The sequence below is a fragment of the Salvelinus fontinalis genome, chromosome 27 (assembly GCF_029448725.1).
Source record: "Salvelinus fontinalis isolate EN_2023a chromosome 27, ASM2944872v1, whole genome shotgun sequence".
Classification (NCBI taxonomy): domain Eukaryota; kingdom Metazoa; phylum Chordata; class Actinopteri; order Salmoniformes; family Salmonidae; genus Salvelinus; species Salvelinus fontinalis.
This window is the reverse complement of record NC_074691.1, coordinates 34,274,223-34,296,883: the sequence shown is the minus strand read 5'-3', so window position 1 is coordinate 34,296,883 and position 22,661 is coordinate 34,274,223. Positions and strand designations below refer to the sequence as shown.

Sequence of the window (22,661 nt, the reverse complement as noted above, 5' to 3'; positions counted from 1 at the left end):
ACACACACACACACACACACACACACACACACACACACACACACACACACACACACACACACACACACACACACAGACAGAAACACACAGACACAGACACAGACAAGTTTAAGTCTTTAGTTTGTGTCACTAGGGGGCAGTGTCTACACATGAAGGAGCTACACTCGTATTGAAGCCTCTCAGAGGAGGACGGAGTGCTGATCTAGGATCAGTCTGACCTTTTTAAAATCACAATGAATTAGATTACACCGACAGTGGGGATCTGATCCCGGATCAGTATCTGTATCTATACAGAGAGAGTGTGTGTACGTGTTCCTGAGCTCACCTACGTCTAAGTCGTTGTAGAACAGGTGTGTGTACCTACCTCTAAGTAGTTGTAGAACAGGTGTGTGTATCTACCTCTAATAGTTGTAGAACAGGTGTGTGTACCTACCTCTAAGTCGTTGTAGAACAGGTGTGTGTATCTACCTCTAAGTCGTTGTAGAACAGGTGTGTGTCTCTACCTCTAATAGTTGTAGAACAGGTGTGTGTCTCTACCTCTAATAGTTGTAGAACAGGTGTGTGTATCTACCTCTAATAGTTGTAGAACAGGTGTGTGTATCTACCTCTAATAGTTGTAGAACAGGTGTGTGTATCTACCTCTAAGTCGTTGTAGAACAGGTGTGTGTATCTACCTCTAAGTCGTTGTAGAACAGGTGTGTGTATCTACCTGTAAGTCGTTGTAGAACAGGTGTGTGTATCTACCTGTAAGTCGTTGTAGAACAGGTGTGTGTATCTACCTCAAAGTCGTTGTAGAACAGGTGTGTGTATCTACCTGTAAGTCGTTGTAGAACAGGTGTGTGTATCTACCTGTAAGTAGTTGTAGAACAGGTGTGTGTATCTACCTCTAAGTCGTTGTAGAACAGGTGTGTGTCTCTACCTCTAAGTCGTTGTAGAACAGGTGTGTGTCTCTACCTCTAATAGTTGTAGAACAGGTGTGTGTACCTAACTCTAATAGTTGTAGAACAGGTGTGTGTCTCTACCTCTAAGTCGTTGTAGAACAGGTGTGTGTATCTACCTCTAAGTCGTTGTAGAACAGGTGTGTGTATCTACCTCTAAGTCGTTGTAGAACAGGTGTGTGTATCTACCTCTAAGTCGTTGTAGAACAGGTGTGTGTCTCTACCTCTAATAGTTGTAGAACAGGTGTGTGTACCTAGCTCTAATAGTTGTAGAACAGGTGTGTGTATCTACCTCTAAGTCGTTGTAGAACAGGTGTGTGTATCTACCTCTAATAGTTGTAGAACAGGTGTGTGTCTCTACCTCTAAGTCGTTGTAGAACAGGTGTGTGTCTCTACCTCTAAGTCGTTGTAGAACAGGTGTGTGTATCTACCTCTAATAGTTGTAGAACAGGTGTGTGTCTCTACCTCTAAGTCGTTGTAGAACAGGTGTGTGTATCTACCTCTAATAGTTGTAGAACAGGTGTGTGTCTCTACCTCTAAGTCGTTGTAGAACAGGTGTGTGTATCTACCTCTAATAGTTGTAGAACAGGTGTGTGTATCTACCTCTAAGTCGTTGTAGAACAGGTGTGTGTATCTACCTCTAAGTCGTTGTAGAACAGGTGTGTGTACCTACCTCTAAGTCGTTGTAGAACAGGTGTGTGTATCTACCTCTAAGTCGTTGTAGAACAGGTGTGTGTATCTACCTCTAAGTCATTGTAGAACAGGTGTGTGTATCTACCTCTAAGTCGTTGTAGAACAGGTGTGTGTATCTACCTCTAATAGTTGTAGAACAGGTGTGTGTATCTACCTCTAAGTCGTTGTAGAACAGGTGTGTGTACCTACCTCTAATAGTTGTAGAACAGGTGTGTGTATCTACCTCTAAGTCGTTGTAGAACAGGTGTGTGTATCTACCTCTAAGTCGTTGTAGAACAGGTGTGTGTCTCTACCTCTAAGTCGTTGTAGAACAGGTGTGTGTCTCTACCTCTAATAGTTGTAGAACAGGTGTGTGTATCTACCTCTAATAGTTGTAGAACAGGTGTGTGTATCTACCTCTAAGTCGTTGTAGAACAGGTGTGTGTATCTACCTCTAAGTCGTTGTAGAACAGGTGTGTGTATCTACCTCTAAGTCGTTGTAGAACAGGTGTGTGTATCTACCTCTAAGTCGTTGTAGAACAGGTGTGTGTATCTACCTCTAAGTCGTTGTAGAACAGGTGTGTGTATCTACCTCTAAGTCGTTGTAGAACAGGTGTGTGTATCTACCTCTAAGTCGTTGTAGAACAGGTGTGTGTCTCTACCTCTAATAGTTGTAGAACAGGTGTGTGTATCTACCTCTAATAGTTGTAGAACAGGTGTGTGTCTCTACCTCTAATAGTTGTAGAACAGGTGTGTGTATCTACTTCTAATAGTTGTAGAACAGGTGTGTGTATCTACCTCTAAGTCGTTGTAGAACAGGTGTGTGTCTCTACCTCTAAGTCGTTGTAGAACAGGTGTGTGTATCTACCTCTAAGTCGTTGTAGAACAGGTGTGTGTATCTACCTCTAAGTCGTTGTAGAACAGGTGTGTGTATCTACCTCTAAGTCGTTGTAGAACAGGTGTGTGTCTCTACCTCTAATAGTTGTAGAACAGGTGTGTGTATCTACCTCTAATAGTTGTAGAACAGGTGTGTGTATCTACCTCTAAGTCGTTGTAGAACAGGTGTGTGTATCTACCTCTAAGTCGTTGTAGAACAGGTGTGTGTCTCTACCTCTAAGTCGTTGTAGAACAGGTGTGTGTATCTACCTCTAAGTCGTTGTAGAACAGGTGTGTGTATCTACCTCTAAGTCGTTGTAGAACAGGTGTGTGTATCTACCTCTAATAGTTGTAGAACAGGTGTGTGTATCTACCTCTAATAGTTGTAGAACAGGTGTGTGTATCTACCTCTAAGTCGTTGTAGAACAGGTGTGTGTATCTACCTCTAAGTCGTTGTAGAACAGGTGTGTGTATCTACCTCTAAGTCGTTGTAGAACAGGTGTGTGTATCTACCTCTAAGTCGTTGTAGAACAGGTGTGTGTATCTACCTCTAAGTCGTTGTAGAACAGGTGTGTGTACCTACCTCTAATAGTTGTAGAACAGGTGTGTGTATCTACCTCTAAGTCGTTGTAGAACAGGTGTGTGTATCTACCTCTAAGTCGTTGTAGAACAGGTGTGTGTATCTACCTCTAAGTCGTTGTAGAACAGGTGTGTGTATCTACCTCTAAGTCGTTGTAGAACAGGTGTGTGTATCTACCTCTAAGTCGTTGTAGAACAGGTGTGTGTATCTACCTCTAATAGTTGTAGAACAGGTGTGTGTATCTACCTCTAAGTCGTTGTAGAACAGGTGTGTGTATCTACCTCTAAGTCGTTGTAGAACAGGTGTGTGTATCTACCTCTAAGTCGTTGTAGAACAGGTGTGTGTATCTACCTCTAAGTCGTTGTAGAACAGGTGTGTGTATCTACCTCTAAGTCGTTGTAGAACAGGTGTGTGTACCTACCTCTAAGTCGTTGTAGAACAGGTGTGTGTATCTACCTCTAAGTCGTTGTAGAACAGGTGTGTGTATCTACCTCTAAGTCGTTGTAGAACAGGTGTGTGTATCTACCTCTAAGTCGTTGTAGAACAGGTGTGTGTCTCTACCTCTAATAGTTGTAGAACAGGTGTGTGTATCTACCTCTAAGTCGTTGTAGAACAGGTGTGTGTATCTACCTCTAAGTCGTTGTAGAACAGGTGTGTGTATCTACCTCTAAGTCGTTGTAGAACAGGTGTGTGTATCTACCTCTAAGTCGTTGTAGAACAGGTGTGTGTATCTACCTCTAAGTCGTTGTAGAACAGGTGTGTGTACCTACCTCTAATAGTTGTAGAACAGGTGTGTGTATCTACCTCTAAGTCGTTGTAGAACAGGTGTGTGTATCTACCTCTAAGTCGTTGTAGAACAGGTGTGTGTATCTACCTCTAAGTCGTTGTAGAACAGGTGTGTGTATCTACCTCTAATAGTTGTAGAACAGGTGTGTGTATCTACCTCTAAGTCGTTGTAGAACAGGTGTGTGTATCTACCTCTAAGTCGTTGTAGAACAGGTGTGTGTATCTACCTCTAAGTCGTTGTAGAACAGGTGTGTGTATCTACCTCTAAGTCATTGTAGAACAGGTGTGTGTATCTACCTCTAATAGTTGTAGAACAGGTGTGTGTATCTACCTCTAATAGTTGTAAAACAGGTGTGTGTATCTACCTCTAAGTCATTGTAGAACAGGTGTGTGTATCTACCTCTAATAGTTGTAGAACAGGTGTGTGTATCTACCTCTAATAGTTGTAGAACAGGTGTGTGTATCTACCTCTAAGTCGTTGTAGAACAGGTGTGTGTATCTACCTCTAATAGTTGTAGAACAGGTGTGTGTATCTACCTCTAAGTCGTTGTAGAACAGGTGTGTGTATCTACCTCTAATAGTTGTAGAACAGGTGTGTGTATCTACCTCTAAGTCGTTGTAGAACAGGTGTGTGTCTCTACCTCTAATAGTTGTAGAACAGGTGTGTGTATCTACCTCTAAGTCGTTGTAGAACAGGTGTGTGTATCTACCTCTAATAGTTGTAGAACAGGTGTGTGTACCTACCTCTAAGTCGTTGTAGAACAGGTGTGTGTATCTACCTCTAATAGTTGTAGAACAGGTGTGTGTACCTACCTCTAAGTCGTTGTAGAACAGGTGTGTGTATCTACCTCTAAGTCGTTGTAGAACAGGTGTGTGTATCTACCTCTAAGTCGTTGTAGAACAGGTGTGTGTCTCTACCTCTAAGTCGTTGTAGAACAGGTGTGTGTATCTACCTCTAAATCGTTGTAGAACAGGTGTGTGTATCTACCTCTAAGTCGTTGTAGAACAGGTGTGTGTCTCTACCTCTAAGTCGTTGTAGAACAGGTGTGTGTACCTACCTCTAAGTCGTTGTAGAACAGGTGTGTGTCTCTACCTCTAATAGTTGTAGAACAGGTGTGTGTATCTACCTCTAATAGTTGTAGAACAGGTGTGTGTATCTACCTCTAAGTCGTTGTAGAACAGGTGTGTGTATCTACCTCTAAATCGTTGTAGAACAGGTGTGTGTATCTACCTCTAATAGTTGTAGAACAGGTGTTTGTCTCTACCTCTAAGTCGTTGTAGAACAGGTGTGTGTACCTACCTCTAAGTCGTTGTAGAACAGGTGTGTGTATCTACCTCTAAGTCGTTGTAGAACAGGTGTGTGTATCTACCTCTAAGTCGTTGTAGAACAGGTGTGTGTACCTACCTCTAAGTCGTTGTAGAACAGGTGTGTGTACCTACCTCTAAGTCGTTGTAGAACAGGTGTGTGTATCTACCTCTAATAGTTGTAGAACAGGTGTGTGTCTCTACCTCTAATAGTTGTAGAACAGGTGTGTGTCTCTACCTCTAATAGTTGTAGAACAGGTGTGTGTATCTACCTCTAATAGTTGTAGAACAGGTGTGTGTATCTACCTCTAAGTCGTTGAGGAACAGGTGTGTGTATCTACCTCTAAGTCGTTGTAGAACAGGTGTGTGTCTCTACCTCTAAGTCGTTGTAGAACAGGTGTGTGTATCTACCTCTAAGTCGTTGTAGAACAGGTGTGTGTATCTACCTCTAAGTCGTTGTAGAACAGGTGTGTGTATCTACCTCTAAGTCGTTGTAGAACAGGTGTGTGTATCTACCTCTAAGTCGTTGTAGAACAGGTGTGTGTATCTACCTCTAAGTCGTTGTAGAACAGGTGTGTGTATCTACCTCTAAGTCGTTGTAGAACAGGTGTGTGTACCTACCTCTAAGTCGTTGTAGAACAGGTGTGTGTACCTACCTCTAAGTCGTTGTAGAACAGGTGTGTGTATCTACCTCTAAGTCGTTGTAGAACAGGTGTGTGTATCTACCTCTAAGTCGTTGTAGAACAGGTGTGTGTATCTACCTCTAAGTCGTTGTAGAACAGGTGTGTGTATCTACCTCTAAGTCGTTGTAGAACAGGTGTGTGTCTCTACCTCTAATAGTTGTAGAACAGGTGTGTGTATCTACCTCTAAGTCGTTGTAGAACAGGTGTGTGTCTCTACCTCTAATAGTTGTAGAACAGGTGTGTGTATCTACCTCTAAGTCGTTGTAGAACAGGTGTGTGTCTCTACCTCTAATAGTTGTAGAACAGGTGTGTGTATCTACCTCTAATAGTTGTAGAACAGGTGTGTGTCTCTACCTCTAATAGTTGTAGAACAGGTGTGTGTATCTACCTCTAAGTCGTTGTAGAACAGGTGTGTGTATCTACCTCTAAGTCGTTGTAGAACAGGTGTGTGTATCTACCTCTAATAGTTGTAGAACAGGTGTGTGTATCTACCTCTAATAGTTGTAGAACAGGTGTGTGTATCTACCTCTAAGTCGTTGTAGAACAGGTGTGTGTATCTACCTCTAAGTCGTTGTAGAACAGGTGTGTGTATCTACCTCTAAGTCGTTGTAGAACAGGTGTGTGTATCTACCTCTAATAGTTGTAGAACAGGTGTGTGTATCTACCTCTAATAGTTGTAGAACAGGTGTGTGTATCTACCTCTAATAGTTGTAGAACAGGTGTGTGTATCTACCTCTAATAGTTGTAGAACAGGTGTGTGTATCTACCTCTAAGTCGTTGTAGAACAGGTGTGTGTATCTACCTCTAAGTCGTTGTAGAACAGGTGTGTGTATCTACCTCTAATAGTTGTAGAACAGGTGTGTGTATCTACCTCTAATAGTTGTAGAACAGGTGTGTGTATCTACCTCTAATAGTTGTAGAACAGGTGTGTGTATCTACCTCTAATAGTTGTAGAACAGGTGTGTGTATCTACCTCTAATAGTTGTAGAACAGGTGTGTGTATCTACCTCTAAGTCATTGTAGAACAGGTGTGTGTATCTACCTCTAATAGTTGTAGAACAGGTGTGTGTATCTACCTCTAATAGTTGTAGAACAGGTGTGTGTATCTACCTCTAATAGTTGTAGAACAGGTGTGTGTATCTACCTCTAAGTCGTTGTAGAACAGGTGTGTGTATCTACCTCTAATAGTTGTAGAACAGGTGTGTGTATCTACCTCTAATAGTTGTAGAACAGGTGTGTGTATCTACCTCTAATAGTTGTAGAACAGGTGTGTGTATCTACCTCTAATAGTTGTAGAACAGGTGTGTGTACCTACCTCTAAGTCGTTGTAGAACAGGTGTGTGTATCTACCTCTAAGTCGTTGTAGAACAGGTGTGTGTATCTACCTCTAATAGTTGTAGAACAGGTGTGTGTATCTACCTCTAATAGTTGTAGAACAGGTGTGTGTATCTACCTCTAAGTCGTTGTAGAACAGGTGTGTGTATCTACCTCTAAGTCGTTGTAGAACAGGTGTGTGTATCTACCTCTAATAGTTGTAGAACAGGTGTGTGTATCTACCTCTAAGTCGTTGTAGAACAGGTGTGTGTACCTACCTCTAAGTCGTTGTAGAACAGGTGTGTGTATCTACCTCTAAGTCGTTGTAGAACAGGTGTGTGTCTCTACCTCTAAGTCGTTGTAGAACAGGTGTGTGTATCTACCTCTAAGTCGTTGTAGAACAGGTGTGTGTATCTACCTCTAAGTCGTTGTAGAACAGGTGTGTGTATCTACCTCTAAGTCGTTGTAGAACAGGTGTGTGTATCTACCTCTAAGTCGTTGTAGAACAGGTGTGTGTATCTACCTCTAAGTCGTTGTAGAACAGGTGTGTGTATCTACCTCTAAGTCGTTGTAGAACAGGTGTGTGTCTCTACCTCTAATAGTTGTAGAACAGGTGTGTGTCTCTACCTCTAAGTCATTGTAGAACAGGTGTGTGTACCTACCTCTAAGTCGTTGTAGAACAGGTGTGTGTATCTACCTCTAAGTCGTTGTAGAACAGGTGTGTGTATCTACCTCTAAGTCGTTGTAGAACAGGTGTGTGTCTCTACCTCTAATAGTTGTAGAACAGGTGTGTGTCTCTACCTCTAATAGTTGTAGAACAGGTGTGTGTCTCTACCTCTAATAGTTGTAGAACAGGTGTGTGTCTCTACCTCTAAGTCGTTGTAGAACAGGTGTGTGTATCTACCTCTAAGTCGTTGTAGAACAGGTGTGTGTATCTACCTCTAAGTCGTTGTAGAACAGGTGTGTGTCTCTACCTCTAATAGTTGTAGAACAGGTGTGTGTATCTACCTCTAATAGTTGTAGAACAGGTGTGTGTATCTACCTCTAAGTCGTTGTAGAACAGGTGTGTGTATCTACCTCTAATAGTTGTAGAACAGGTGTGTGTATCTACCTCTAATAGTTGTAGAACAGGTGTGTGTATCTACCTCTAAGTCGTTGTAGAACAGGTGTGTGTACCTACCTCTAAGTCGTTGTAGAACAGGTGTGTGTCTCTACCTCTAATAGTTGTAGAACAGGTGTGTGTCTCTACCTCTAAGTCATTGTAGAACAGGTGTGTGTACCTACCTCTAAGTCGTTGTAGAACAGGTGTGTGTATCTACCTCTAAGTCGTTGTAGAACAGGTGTGTGTATCTACCTCTAAGTCGTTGTAGAACAGGTGTGTGTATCTACCTCTAAGTCGTTGTAGAACAGGTGTGTGTCTCTACCTCTAATAGTTGTAGAACAGGTGTGTGTCTCTACCTCTAATAGTTGTAGAACAGGTGTGTGTCTCTACCTCTAATAGTTGTAGAACAGGTGTGTGTCTCTACCTCTAAGTCGTTGTAGAACAGGTGTGTGTATCTACCTCTAAGTCGTTGTAGAACAGGTGTGTGTATCTACCTCTAAGTCGTTGTAGAACAGGTGTGTGTCTCTACCTCTAATAGTTGTAGAACAGGTGTGTGTATCTACCTCTAATAGTTGTAGAACAGGTGTGTGTATCTACCTCTAAGTCGTTGTAGAACAGGTGTGTGTATCTACCTCTAATAGTTGTAGAACAGGTGTGTGTATCTACCTCTAATAGTTGTAGAACAGGTGTGTGTATCTACCTCTAAGTCGTTGTAGAACAGGTGTGTGTACCTACCTCTAAGTCGTTGTAGAACAGGTGTGTGTATCTACCTCTAAGTCGTTGTAGAACAGGTGTGTGTACCTACCTCTAAGTCGTTGTAGAACAGGTGTGTGTATCTACCTCTAAGTCGTTGTAGAACAGGTGTGTGTATCTACCTCTAAGTCGTTGTAGAACAGGTGTGTGTCTCTACCTCTAAGTCGTTGTAGAACAGGTGTGTGTATCTACCTCTAAGTCGTTGTAGAACAGGTGTGTGTATCTACCTCTAATAGTTGTAGAACAGGTGTGTGTACCTAGCTCTAATAGTTGTAGAACAGGTGTGTGTATCTACCTCTAATAGTTGTAGAACAGGTGTGTGTATCTACCTCTAATAGTTGTAGAACAGGTGTGTGTCTCTACCTCTAATAGTTGTAGAACAGGTGTGTGTATCTACCTCTAATAGTTGTAGAACAGGTGTGTGTATCTACCTCTAGTAGTTGTAGAACAGGTGTGTGTATCTACCTCTAATAGTTGTAGAACAGGTGTGTGTATCTACCTCTAAGTCGTTGTAGAACAGGTGTGTGTATCTACCTCTAATAGTTGTAGAACAGGTGTGTGTATCTACCTCTAATAGTTGTAGAACAGGTGTGTGTATCTACCTCTAATAGTTGTAGAACAGGTGTGTGTCTCTACCTCTAATAGTTGTAGAACAGGTGTGTGTATCTACCTCTAAGTAGTTGTAGAACAGGTGTGTGTATCTACCTCTAAGTCGTTGTAGAACAGGTGTGTGTATCTACCTCTAAGTCGTTGTAGAACAGGTGTGTGTATCTACCTCTAATAGTTGTAGAACAGGTGTGTGTCTCTACCTCTAATAGTTGTAGAACAGGTGTGTGTATCTACCTCTAAGTCGTTGTAGAACAGGTGTGTGTATCTACCTCTAAGTCGTTGTAGAACAGGTGTGTGTATCTACCTCTAAGTCGTTGTAGAACAGGTGTGTGTATCTACCTCTAAGTCGTTGTAGAACAGGTGTGTGTATCTACCTCTAAGTCGTTGTAGAACAGGTGTGTGTATCTACCTCTAAGTCGTTGTAGAACAGGTGTGTGTATCTACCTCTAAGTCGTTGTAGAACAGGTGTGTGTATCTACCTCTAAGTCGTTGTAGAACAGGTGTGTGTATCTACCTCTAAGTCGTTGTAGAACAGGTGTGTGTATCTACCTCTAAGTAGTTGTAGAACAGGTGTGTGTCTCTACCTCTAAGTAGTTGTAGAACAGGTGTGTGTATCTACCTCTAATAGTTGTAGAACAGGTGTGTGTATCTACCTCTAATAGTTGTAGAACAGGTGTGTGTATCTACCTCTAATAGTTGTAGAACAGGTGTGTGTATCTACCTCTAATAGTTGTAGAACAGGTGTGTGTATCTACCTCTAAGTAGTTGTAGAACAGGTGTGTGTATCTACCTCTAAGTCGTTGTAGAACAGGTGTGTGTATCTACCTCTAAGTCGTTGTAGAACAGGTGTGTGTATCTACCTCTAAGTCGTTGTAGAACAGGTGTGTGTATCTACCTCTAAGTCGTTGTAGAACAGGTGTGTGTATCTACCTCTAAGTCGTTGTAGAACAGGTGTGTGTATCTACCTCTAAGTCGTTGTAGAACAGGTGTGTGTATCTACCTCTAAGTCGTTGTAGAACAGGTGTGTGTATCTACCTCTAAGTCGTTGTAGAACAGGTGTGTGTATCTACCTCTAATAGTTGTAGAACAGGTGTGTGTATCTACCTCTAATAGTTGTAGAACAGGTGTGTGTATCTACCTCTAATAGTTGTAGAACAGGTGTGTGTATCTACCTCTAAGTCGTTGTAGAACAGGTGTGTGTATCTACCTCTAAGTCGTTGTAGAACAGGTGTGTGTATCTACCTCTAAGTCGTTGTAGAACAGGTGTGTGTATCTACCTCTAAGTCGTTGTAGAACAGGTGTGTGTATCTACCTCTAAGTCGTTGTAGAACAGGTGTGTGTATCTACCTCTAAGTCGTTGTAGAACAGGTGTGTGTATCTACCTCTAAGTCGTTGTAGAACAGGTGTGTGTATCTACCTCTAAGTCGTTGTAGAACAGGTGTGTGTATCTACCTCTAAGTCGTTGTAGAACAGGTGTGTGTATCTACCTCTAAGTCGTTGTAGAACAGGTGTGTGTATCTACCTCTAAGTCGTTGTAGAACAGGTGTGTGTATCTACCTCTAAGTCGTTGTAGAACAGGTGTGTGTATCTACCTCTAAGTCGTTGTAGAACAGGTGTGTGTATCTACCTCTAATAGTTGTAGAACAGGTGTGTGTATCTACCTCTAAGTCGTTGTAGAACAGGTGTGTGTATCTACCTCTAAGTCGTTGTAGAACAGGTGTGTGTATCTACCTCTAAGTCGTTGTAGAACAGGTGTGTGTATCTACCTCTAAGTCGTTGTAGAACAGGTGTGTGTATCTACCTCTAAGTCGTTGTAGAACAGGTGTGTGTATCTACCTCTAAGTCGTTGTAGAACAGGTGTGTGTATCTACCTCTAAGTCGTTGTAGAACAGGTGTGTGTATCTACCTCTAAGTCGTTGTAGAACAGGTGTGTGTATCTACCTCTAAGTCGTTGTAGAACAGGTGTGTGTATCTACCTCTAAGTCGTTGTAGAACAGGTGTGTGTATCTACCTCTAATAGTTGTAGAACAGGTGTGTGTATCTACCTCTAAGTCGTTGTAGAACAGGTGTGTGTATCTACCTCTAAGTCGTTGTAGAACAGGTGTGTGTATCTACCTCTAAGTAGTTGTAGAACAGGTGTGTGTATCTACCTCTAAGTCGTTGTAGAACAGGTGTGTGTATCTACCTCTAAGTCGTTGTAGAACAGGTGTGTGTATCTACCTCTAAGTCGTTGTAGAACAGGTGTGTGTATCTACCTCTAAGTCGTTGTAGAACAGGTGTGTGTATCTACCTCTAAGTCGTTGTAGAACAGGTGTGTGTATCTACCTCTAAGTCGTTGTAGAACAGGTGTGTGTATCTACCTCTAAGTCGTTGTAGAACAGGTGTGTGTATCTACCTCTAAGTCGTTGTAGAACAGGTGTGTGTATCTACCTCTAAGTCGTTGTAGAACAGGTGTGTGTATCTACCTCTAAGTCGTTGTAGAACAGGTGTGTGTATCTACCTCTAAGTCGTTGTAGAACAGGTGTGTGTATCTACCTCTAAGTCGTTGTAGAACAGGTGTGTGTATCTACCTCTAAGTCGTTGTAGAACAGGTGTGTGTATCTACCTCTAATAGTTGTAGAACAGGTGTGTGTATCTACCTCTAATAGTTGTAGAACAGGTGTGTGTATCTACCTCTAAGTCGTTGTAGAACAGGTGTGTGTATCTACCTCTAAGTCGTTGTAGAACAGGTGTGTGTATCTACCTCTAATAGTTGTAGAACAGGTGTGTGTATCTACCTCTAAGTCGTTGTAGAACAGGTGTGTGTATCTACCTCTAAGTAGTTGTAGAACAGGTGTGTGTATCTACCTCTAAGTCGTTGTAGAACAGGTGTGTGTATCTACCTCTAAGTCGTTGTAGAACAGGTGTGTGTATCTACCTCTAATAGTTGTAGAACAGGTGTGTGTATCTACCTCTAAGTCGTTGTAGAACAGGTGTGTGTATCTACCTCTAAGTCGTTGTAGAACAGGTGTGTGTATCTACCTCTAAGTCGTTGTAGAACAGGTGTGTGTATCTACCTCTAAGTCGTTGTAGAACAGGTGTGTGTATCTACCTCTAAGTCGTTGTAGAACAGGTGTGTGTATCTACCTCTAAGTCGTTGTAGAACAGGTGTGTGTATCTACCTCTAAGTCGTTGTAGAACAGGTGTGTGTATCTACCTCTAAGTCGTTGTAGAACAGGTGTGTGTATCTACCTCTAATAGTTGTAGAACAGGTGTGTGTATCTACCTCTAAGTCGTTGTAGAACAGGTGTGTGTATCTACCTCTAAGTCGTTGTAGAACAGGTGTGTGTATCTACCTCTAAGTCGTTGTAGAACAGGTGTGTGTATCTACCTCTAATAGTTGTAGAACAGGTGTGTGTATCTACCTCTAAGTCGTTGTAGAACAGGTGTGTGTATCTACCTCTAAGTCGTTGTAGAACAGGTGTGTGTATCTACCTCTAAGTCGTTGTAGAACAGGTGTGTGTATCTACCTCTAAGTAGTTGTAGAACAGGTGTGTGTATCTACCTCTAAGTCGTTGTAGAACAGGTGTGTGTATCTACCTCTAAGTCGTTGTAGAACAGGTGTGTGTATCTACCTCTAAGTCGTTGTAGAACAGGTGTGTGTATCTACCTCTAATAGTTGTAGAACAGGTGTGTGTATCTACCTCTAATAGTTGTAGAACAGGTGTGTGTATCTACCTCTAAGTCGTTGTAGAACAGGTGTGTGTATCTACCTCTAATAGTTGTAGAACAGGTGTGTGTATCTACCTCTAAGTCGTTGTAGAACAGGTGTGTGTATCTACCTCTAATAGTTGTAGAACAGGTGTGTGTATCTACCTCTAAGTCGTTGTAGAACAGGTGTGTGTATCTACCTCTAAGTCGTTGTAGAACAGGTGTGTGTATCTACCTCTAAGTCGTTGTAGAACAGGTGTGTGTATCTACCTCTAAGTAGTTGTAGAACAGGTGTGTGTATCTACCTCTAAGTCGTTGTAGAACAGGTGTGTGTATCTACCTCTAAGTCGTTGTAGAACAGGTGTGTGTATCTACCTCTAAGTCGTTGTAGAACAGGTGTGTGTATCTACCTCTAAGTCGTTGTAGAACAGGTGTGTGTATCTACCTCTAAGTCGTTGTAGAACAGGTGTGTGTATCTACCTCTAAGTCGTTGTAGAACAGGTGTGTGTATCTACCTCTAAGTCGTTGTAGAACAGGTGTGTGTATCTACCTCTAAGTAGTTGTAGAACAGGTGTGTGTATCTACCTCTAAGTCGTTGTAGAACAGGTGTGTGTATCTACCTCTAAGTAGTTGTAGAACAGGTGTGTGTATCTACCTCTAAGTAGTTGTAGAACAGGTGTGTGTATCTACCTCTAAGTCGTTGTAGAACAGGTGTGTGTATCTACCTCTAATAGTTGTAGAACAGGTGTGTGTATCTACCTCTAAGTCGTTGTAGAACAGGTGTGTGTATCTACCTCTAATAGTTGTAGAACAGGTGTGTGTATCTACCTCTAAGTCGTTGTAGAACAGGTGTGTGTATCTACCTCTAAGTCGTTGTAGAACAGGTGTGTGTATCTACCTCTAATAGTTGTAGAACAGGTGTGTGTATCTACCTCTAATAGTTGTAGAACAGGTGTGTGTATCTACCTCTAAGTCGTTGTAGAACAGGTGTGTGTATCTACCTCTAAGTCGTTGTAGAACAGGTGTGTGTATCTACCTCTAAGTCGTTGTAGAACAGGTGTGTGTATCTACCTCTAAGTCGTTGTAGAACAGGTGTGTGTATCTACCTCTAAGTCGTTGTAGAACAGGTGTGTGTATCTACCTCTAAGTCGTTGTAGAACAGGTGTGTGTATCTACCTCTAATAGTTGTAGAACAGGTGTGTGTATCTACCTCTAAGTAGTTGTAGAACAGGTGTGTGTATCTACCTCTAAGTCGTTGTAGAACAGGTGTGTGTATCTACCTCTAATAGTTGTAGAACAGGTGTGTGTATCTACCTCTAAGTCGTTGTAGAACAGGTGTGTGTATCTACCTCTAATAGTTGTAGAACAGGTGTGTGTATCTACCTCTAAGTCGTTGTAGAACAGGTGTGTGTATCTACCTCTAAGTCGTTGTAGAACAGGTGTGTGTATCTACCTCTAAGTAGTTGTAGAACAGGTGTGTGTATCTACCTCTAATAGTTGTAGAACAGGTGTGTGTATCTACCTCTAAGTCGTTGTAGAACAGGTGTGTGTATCTACCTCTAAGTCGTTGTAGAACAGGTGTGTGTATCTACCTCTAAGTCGTTGTAGAACAGGTGTGTGTATCTACCTCTAAGTCGTTGTAGAACAGGTGTGTGTATCTACCTCTAAGTCGTTGTAGAACAGGTGTGTGTATCTACCTCTAAGTCGTTGTAGAACAGGTGTGTGTATCTACCTCTAATAGTTGTAGAACAGGTGTGTGTATCTACCTCTAAGTCGTTGTAGAACAGGTGTGTGTATCTACCTCTAAGTCGTTGTAGAACAGGTGTGTGTATCTACCTCTAAGTCGTTGTAGAACAGGTGTGTGTATCTACCTCTAAGTCGTTGTAGAACAGGTGTGTGTATCTACCTCTAAGTCGTTGTAGAACAGGTGTGTGTATCTACCTCTAAGTCGTTGTAGAACAGGTGTGTGTATCTACCTCTAATAGTTGTAGAACAGGTGTGTGTATCTACCTCTAAGTCGTTGTAGAACAGGTGTGTGTATCTACCTCTAAGTCGTTGTAGAACAGGTGTGTGTATCTACCTCTAAGTCGTTGTAGAACAGGTGTGTGTATCTACCTCTAAGTCGTTGTAGAACAGGTGTGTGTATCTACCTCTAAGTCGTTGTAGAACAGGTGTGTGTATCTACCTCTAAGTCGTTGTAGAACAGGTGTGTGTATCTACCTCTAAGTCGTTGTAGAACAGGTGTGTGTATCTACCTCTAAGTCGTTGTAGAACAGGTGTGTGTATCTACCTCTAAGTCGTTGTAGAACAGGTGTGTGTATCTACCTCTAAGTCGTTGTAGAACAGGTGTGTGTATCTACCTCTAAGTCGTTGTAGAACAGGTGTGTGTATCTACCTCTAAGTCGTTGTAGAACAGGTGTGTGTATCTACCTCTAAGTCGTTGTAGAACAGGTGTGTGTATCTACCTCTAATAGTTGTAGAACAGGTGTGTGTATCTACCTCTAAGTCGTTGTAGAACAGGTGTGTGTCTCTACCTCTAATAGTTGTAGAACAGGTGTGTGTATCTACCTCTAAGTCGTTGTAGAACAGGTGTGTGTATCTACCTCTAATAGTTGTAGAACAGGTGTGTGTATCTACCTCTAAGTCGTTGTAGAACAGGTGTGTGTATCTACCTCTAATAGTTGTAGAACAGGTGTGTGTATCTACCTCTAATAGTTGTAGAACAGGTGTGTGTATCTACCTCTAAGTCGTTGTAGAACAGGTGTGTGTATCTACCTCTAAGTCGTTGTAGAACAGGTGTGTGTATCTACCTCTAAGTCGTTGTAGAACAGGTGTGTGTATCTACCTCTAAGTCGTTGTAGAACAGGTGTGTGTATCTACCTCTAATAGTTGTAGAACAGGTGTGTGTATCTACCTCTAAGTCGTTGTAGAACAGGTGTGTGTATCTACCTCTAATAGTTGTAGAACAGGTGTGTGTATCTACCTCTAATAGTTGTAGAACAGGTGTGTGTATCTACCTCTAAGTCGTTGTAGAACAGGTGTGTGTATCTACCTCTAAGTAGTTGTAGAACAGGTGTGTGTATCTACCTCTAAGTCGTTGTAGAACAGGTGTGTGTATCTACCTCTAATAGTTGTAGAACAGGTGTGTGTATCTACCTCTAAGTCGTTGTAGAACAGGTGTGTGTATCTACCTCTAAGTCGTTGTAGAACAGGTGTGTGTATCTACCTCTAAGTCGTTGTAGAACAGGTGTGTGTATCTACCTCTAAGTCGTTGTAGAACAGGTGTGTGTATCTACCTCTAATAGTTGTAGAACAGGTGTGTGTATCTACCTCTAAGTCGTTGTAGAACAGGTGTGTGTATCTACCTCTAAGTCGTTGTAGAACAGGTGTGTGTATCTACCTCTAAGTCGTTGTAGAACAGGTGTGTGTATCTACCTCTAAGTCGTTGTAGAACAGGTGTGTGTATCTACCTCTAATAGTTGTAGAACAGGTGTGTGTATCTACCTCTAAGTCGTTGTAGAACAGGTGTGTGTCTCTACCTCTAAGTCGTTGTAGAACAGGTGTGTGTATCTACCTCTAAGTCGTTGTAGAACAGGTGTGTGTATCTACCTCTAATAGTTGTAGAACAGGTGTGTGTATCTACCTCTAAGTCGTTGTAGAACAGGTGTGTGTATCTACCTCTAATAGTTGTAGAACAGGTGTGTGTATCTACCTCTAAGTCGTTGTAGAACAGGTGTGTGTATCTACCTCTAAGTCGTTGTAGAACAGGTGTGTGTATCTACCTCTAAGTCGTTGTAGAACAGGTGTGTGTATCTACCTCTAAGTAGTTGTAGAACAGGTGTGTGTATCTACCTCTAAGTAGTTGTAGAACAGGTGTGTGTATCTACCTCTAAGTCGTTGTAGAACAGGTGTGTGTATCTACCTCTAATAGTTGTAGAACAGGTGTGTGTATCTACCTCTAATAGTTGTAGAACAGGTGTGTGTATCTACCTCTAAGTCGTTGTAGAACAGGTGTGTGTATCTACCTCTAATAGTTGTAGAACAGGTGTGTGTATCTACCTCTAAGTCGTTGTAGAACAGGTGTGTGTATCTACCTCTAATAGTTGTAGAACAGGTGTGTGTATCTACCTCTAAGTCGTTGTAGAACAGGTGTGTGTATCTACCTCTAAGTCGTTGTAGAACAGGTGTGTGTATCTACCTCTAATAGTTGTAGAACAGGTGTGTGTATCTACCTCTAATAGTTGTAGAACAGGTGTGTGTATCTACCTCTAAGTCGTTGTAGAACAGGTGTGTGTATCTACCTCTAAGTCGTTATAGAACAGGTGTGTGTATCTACCTCTAAGTCGTTGTAGAACAGGTGTGTGTATCTACCTCTAAGTCGTTGTAGAACAGGTGTGTGTATCTACCTGTAAGTCGTTGTAGAACAGGTGTGTGTACCTACCTCTAAGTCGTTGTAGAACAGGTGTGTGTCTCTACCTCTAATAGTTGTAGAACAGGTGTGTGTCTCTACCTCTAATAGTTGTAGAACAGGTGTGTGTATCTACCTCTAAGTCGTTGTAGAACAGGTGTGTGTATCTACCTCTAATAGTTGTAGAACAGGTGTGTGTATCTACCTCTAAGTCGTTGTAGAACAGGTGTGTGTATCTACCTCTAATAGTTGTAGAACAGGTGTGTGTATCTACCTCTAAGTCGTTGTAGAACAGGTGTGTGTATCTACCTCTAAGTCGTTGTAGAACAGGTGTGTGTATCTACCTCTAATAGTTGTAGAACAGGTGTGTGTATCTACCTCTAATAGTTGTAGAACAGGTGTGTGTATCTACCTCTAAGTCGTTGTAGAACAGGTGTGTGTATCTACCTCTAAGTCGTTGTAGAACAGGTGTGTGTATCTACCTCTAAGTCGTTGTAGAACAGGTGTGTGTATCTACCTCTAAGTCGTTGTAGAACAGGTGTGTGTATCTACCTCTAAGTCGTTGTAGAACAGGTGTGTGTATCTACCTCTAAGTCGTTGTAGAACAGGTGTGTGTCTCTACCTCTAATAGTTGTAGAACAGGTGTGTGTATCTACCTCTAAGTCGTTGTAGAACAGGTGTGTGTATCTACCTCTAAGTCGTTGTAGAACAGGTGTGTGTATCTACCTCTAAGTCGTTGTAGAACAGGTGTGTGTATCTACCTCTAAGTCGTTGTAGAACAGGTGTGTGTATCTACCTCTAATAGTTGTAGAACAGGTGTGTGTCTCTACCTCTAAGTCGTTGTAGAACAGGTGTGTGTATCTACCTCTAAGTCGTTGTAGAACAGGTGTGTGTATCTACCTCTAAGTCGTTGTAGAACAGGTGTGTGTATCTACCTCTAAGTCGTTGTAGAACAGGTGTGTGTATCTACCTCTAAGTCGTTGTAGAACAGGTGTGTGTATCTACCTCTAAGTCGTTGTAGAACAGGTGTGTGTATCTACCTCTAAGTCGTTGTAGAACAGGTGTGTGTATCTACCTCTAAGTCGTTGTAGAACAGGTGTGTGTATCTACCTCTAAGTCGTTGTAGAACAGGTGTGTGTATCTACCTCTAATAGTTGTAGAACAGGTGTGTGTATCTACCTCTAAGTCGTTGTAGAACAGGTGTGTGTATCTACCTCTAAGTCGTTGTAGAACAGGTGTGTGTATCTACCTCTAAGTCGTTGTAGAACAGGTGTGTGTATCTACCTCTAAGTCGTTGTAGAACAGGTGTGTGTATCTACCTCTAAGTCGTTGTAGAACAGGTGTGTGTATCTACCTCTAATAGTTGTAGAACAGGTGTGTGTATCTACCTCTAAGTCGTTGTAGAACAGGTGTGTGTATCTACCTCTAAGTCGTTGTAGAACAGGTGTGTGTATCTACCTCTAAGTCGTTGTAGAACAGGTGTGTGTACCTACCTCTAATAGTTGTAGAACAGGTGTGTGTATCTACCTCTAAGTCGTTGTAGAACAGGTGTGTGTCTCTACCTCTAATAGTTGTAGAACAGGTGTGTGTACCTACCTCTAATAGTTGTAGAACAGGTGTGTGTATCTACCTCTAAGTCGTTGTAGAACAGGTGTGTGTATCTACCTCTAAGTCGTTGTAGAACAGGTGTGTGTATCTACCTCTAAGTCGTTGTAGAACAGGTGTGTGTATCTACCTCTAAGTCGTTGTAGAACAGGTGTGTGTATCTACCTCTAAGTCGTTGTAGAACAGGTGTGTGTACCTACCTCTAAGTCGTTGTAGAACAGGTGTGTGTATCTACCTCTAAGTCGTTGTAGAACAGGTGTGTGTATCTACCTCTAAGTCGTTGTAGAACAGGTGTGTGTATCTACCTCTAATAGTTGTAGAACAGGTGTGTGTATCTACCTCTAATAGTTGTAGAACAGGTGTGTGTATCTACCTCTAAGTCGTTGTAGAACAGGTGTGTGTATCTACCTCTAAGTCGTTGTAGAACAGGTGTGTGTATCTACCTCTAAGTCGTTGTAGAACAGGTGTGTGTATCTACCTCTAAGTCGTTGTAGAACAGGTGTGTGTATCTACCTCTAAGTCGTTGTAGAACAGGTGTGTGTATCTACCTCTAATAGTTGTAGAACAGGTGTGTGTATCTACCTCTAAGTAGTTGTAGAACAGGTGTGTGTATCTACCTCTAATAGTTGTAGAACAGGTGTGTGTATCTACCTCTAAGTCGTTGTAGAACAGGTGTGTGTATCTACCTCTAATAGTTGTAGAACAGGTGTGTGTATCTACCTCTAATAGTTGTAGAACAGGTGTGTGTCTCTACCTCTAATAGTTGTAGAACAGGTGTGTGTATCTACCTCTAAGTCGTTGTAGAACAGGTGTGTGTATCTACCTCTAAGTAGTTGTAGAACAGGTGTGTGTATCTACCTCTAAGTCGTTGTAGAACAGGTGTGTGTATCTACCTCTAAGTCGTTGTAGAACAGGTGTGTGTATCTACCTCTAAGTCGTTGTAGAACAGGTGTGTGTATCTACCTCTAAGTCGTTGTAGAACAGGTGTGTGTATCTACCTCTAAGTCGTTGTAGAACAGGTGTGTGTATCTACCTCTAAGTCGTTGTAGAACAGGTGTGTGTATCTACCTCTAAGTCGTTGTAGAACAGGTGTGTGTACCTACCTCTAATAGTTCTAGAACAGGTGTGTGTATCTACCTCTAAGTCGTTGTAGAACAGGTGTGTGTATCTACCTCTAATAGTTGTAGAACAGGTGTGTGTATCTACCTCTAAGTCGTTGTAGAACAGGTGTGTGTATCTACCTCTAATAGTTGTAGAACAGGTGTGTGTACCTACCTCTAAGTCGTTGTAGAACAGGTGTGTGTATCTACCTCTAAGTCGTTGTAGAACAGGTGTGTGTCTCTACCTCTAAGTCGTTGTAGAACAGGTGTGTGTACCTACCTCTAAGTCGTTGTAGAACAGGTGTGTGTATCTACCTCTAAGTCGTTGTAGAACAGGTGTGTGTATCTACCTCTAAGTCGTTGTAGAACAGGTGTGTGTATCTACCTCTAAGTCGTTGTAGAACAGGTGTGTGTACCTACCTCTAATAGTTCTAGAACAGGTGTGTGTACCTACCTCTAAGTCGTTGTAGAACAGGTGTGTGTATCTACCTCTAATAGTTGTAGAACAGGTGTGTGTATCTACCTCTAAGTCGTTGTAGAACAGGTGTGTGTATCTACCTCTAATAGTTGTAGAACAGGTGTGTGTACCTACCTCTAAGTCGTTGTAGAACAGGTGTGTGTATCTACCTCTAAGTCGTTGTAGAACAGGTGTGTGTCTCTACCTCTAAGTCGTTGTAGAACAGGTGTGTGTACCTACCTCTAAGTCGTTGTAGAACAGGTGTGTGTATCTACCTCTAAGTCGTTGTAGAACAGGTGTGTGTATCTACCTCTAAGTCGTTGTAGAACAGGTGTGTGTATCTACCTCTAAGTCGTTGTAGAACAGGTGTGTGTACCTACCTCTAAGTCGTTGTAGAACAGGTGTGTGTACCTACCTCTAAGTCGTTGAAGAACAGGTGTGTGTCTGCCAGGTTAAAGATCATCTCTTCCATCCTCAGTCCCAGCGTCACCGCCATGGGAGGGTCCTGTCAAACAATCAATATATCCGTCAATACATAGTCTATGTGTCGGGGGACTAGGGTCAGTCTGTTCTCCTGTCTTATCTGGTGTCCTGTATGACTTTAAGTATGTTCCCTCTAATTCTCTCTTTCTTTCTCTCTTTCTTTCTTTCTCTCTCTCGGAGGACCTGAGCCCGAGGACCATGCGTCAGGACTACCTGGCCTGATGACTCCTTGCTGTCCCCAGTCCACCTGGTTGTGCTGCTGCTCAATTTTCAACTGTTCTGCCTGCGGCTATGGAACCCTGATCTGTTCACCGGACGTGCTACCTGTCCCAGACAGCAGGAGCGGTAGAGATACTCTTAATGATCGGCTATGAAAAGCCAACTGACATTTACTTCTGAGGTGCTGACTTGCTGCACCCTTTTTCCTAGCCACCGTGCTGGTAGCCTGGTTCCTCTCTAGGTTTCTTCCTAGGTTTTGGCCTTTCTAGGGAGTTTTTCTTAGCCACCGTGCTTCTACACCTGCATTGCTTGCTGTTTGGGGGTTTTAGGCTGGGTTTCTGTACAGCACTTTGAGATATCAGCTGATGTAAAATCAGCTTTATAAATACATTTGATTGATTGATTGATCAAACAAACAATCGAACAATCAATCAATCATTTTAGTCATTCAGCAGACGCTCTGATCCAGAACGACATTCAGTTCATCTACTAGGTGAGACCAATCAATCAACCAATCAATCAATCAATCAAACAATCAATCAATCAATCAATCAATCAATCAATCAAATGTATTTTATAAAGCTCTTTCTACATCAGAAACCAGAATCCTCTACTGGCTGTACTGGGTAGACCAGAGGAACCAGGCTCTGAGGGGTGACCAGTCCTCTACTGGCTGTACTGGGTAGAGAGGAACCAGGCTCTGAGGGCTGACCAGTCCTCTACTGGCTGTACTGGGTAGAGAGGAACCAGGCTCTGAGGGCTGACCAGTCCTCTACTGGCTGTACTGGGTAGAGAGGAACCAGGCTCTGAGGGCTGACCAGTCCTCTACTGGCTGTACTGGGTAGAGAGGAACCAGGCTCTGAGGGCTGACCAGTCCTCTACTGGCTGTACTGGGTAGAGAGGAACCAGGCTCTGAGGGGTGACCAGTCCTCTACTGGCTGTACTGGGTAGACCAGAGGAACCAGGCTCTGAGGGGTGACCAGTCCTCTACTGGCTGTACTGGGTAGAGAGGAACCAGGCTCTGAGGGGTGACCAGTCCTCTACAGGCTGTACTGGGTAGACCAGAGGAACCAGGCTCTGA

The 22,661-nt window shown here is 42.4% G+C and overlaps 1 protein-coding gene across 7 annotated transcripts in view; it reads right to left on the bottom strand.

Moving 5' to 3' along the window:
* eya4 (EYA transcriptional coactivator and phosphatase 4) overlaps nucleotides 1-22,661 on the bottom strand; it is a 165,641-nt gene that overhangs the window by 12,417 nt on the left and 130,563 nt on the right. For all 7 annotated transcript variants that reach the window (XM_055885629.1, XM_055885633.1, XM_055885628.1 and 4 more), the window contains one exon: nucleotides 21,294-21,383. In XM_055885629.1, coding sequence (XP_055741604.1) covers nucleotides 21,294-21,383 — 90 coding nt within the window. The remainder of the gene's footprint in view (nucleotides 1-21,293; nucleotides 21,384-22,661) is intronic.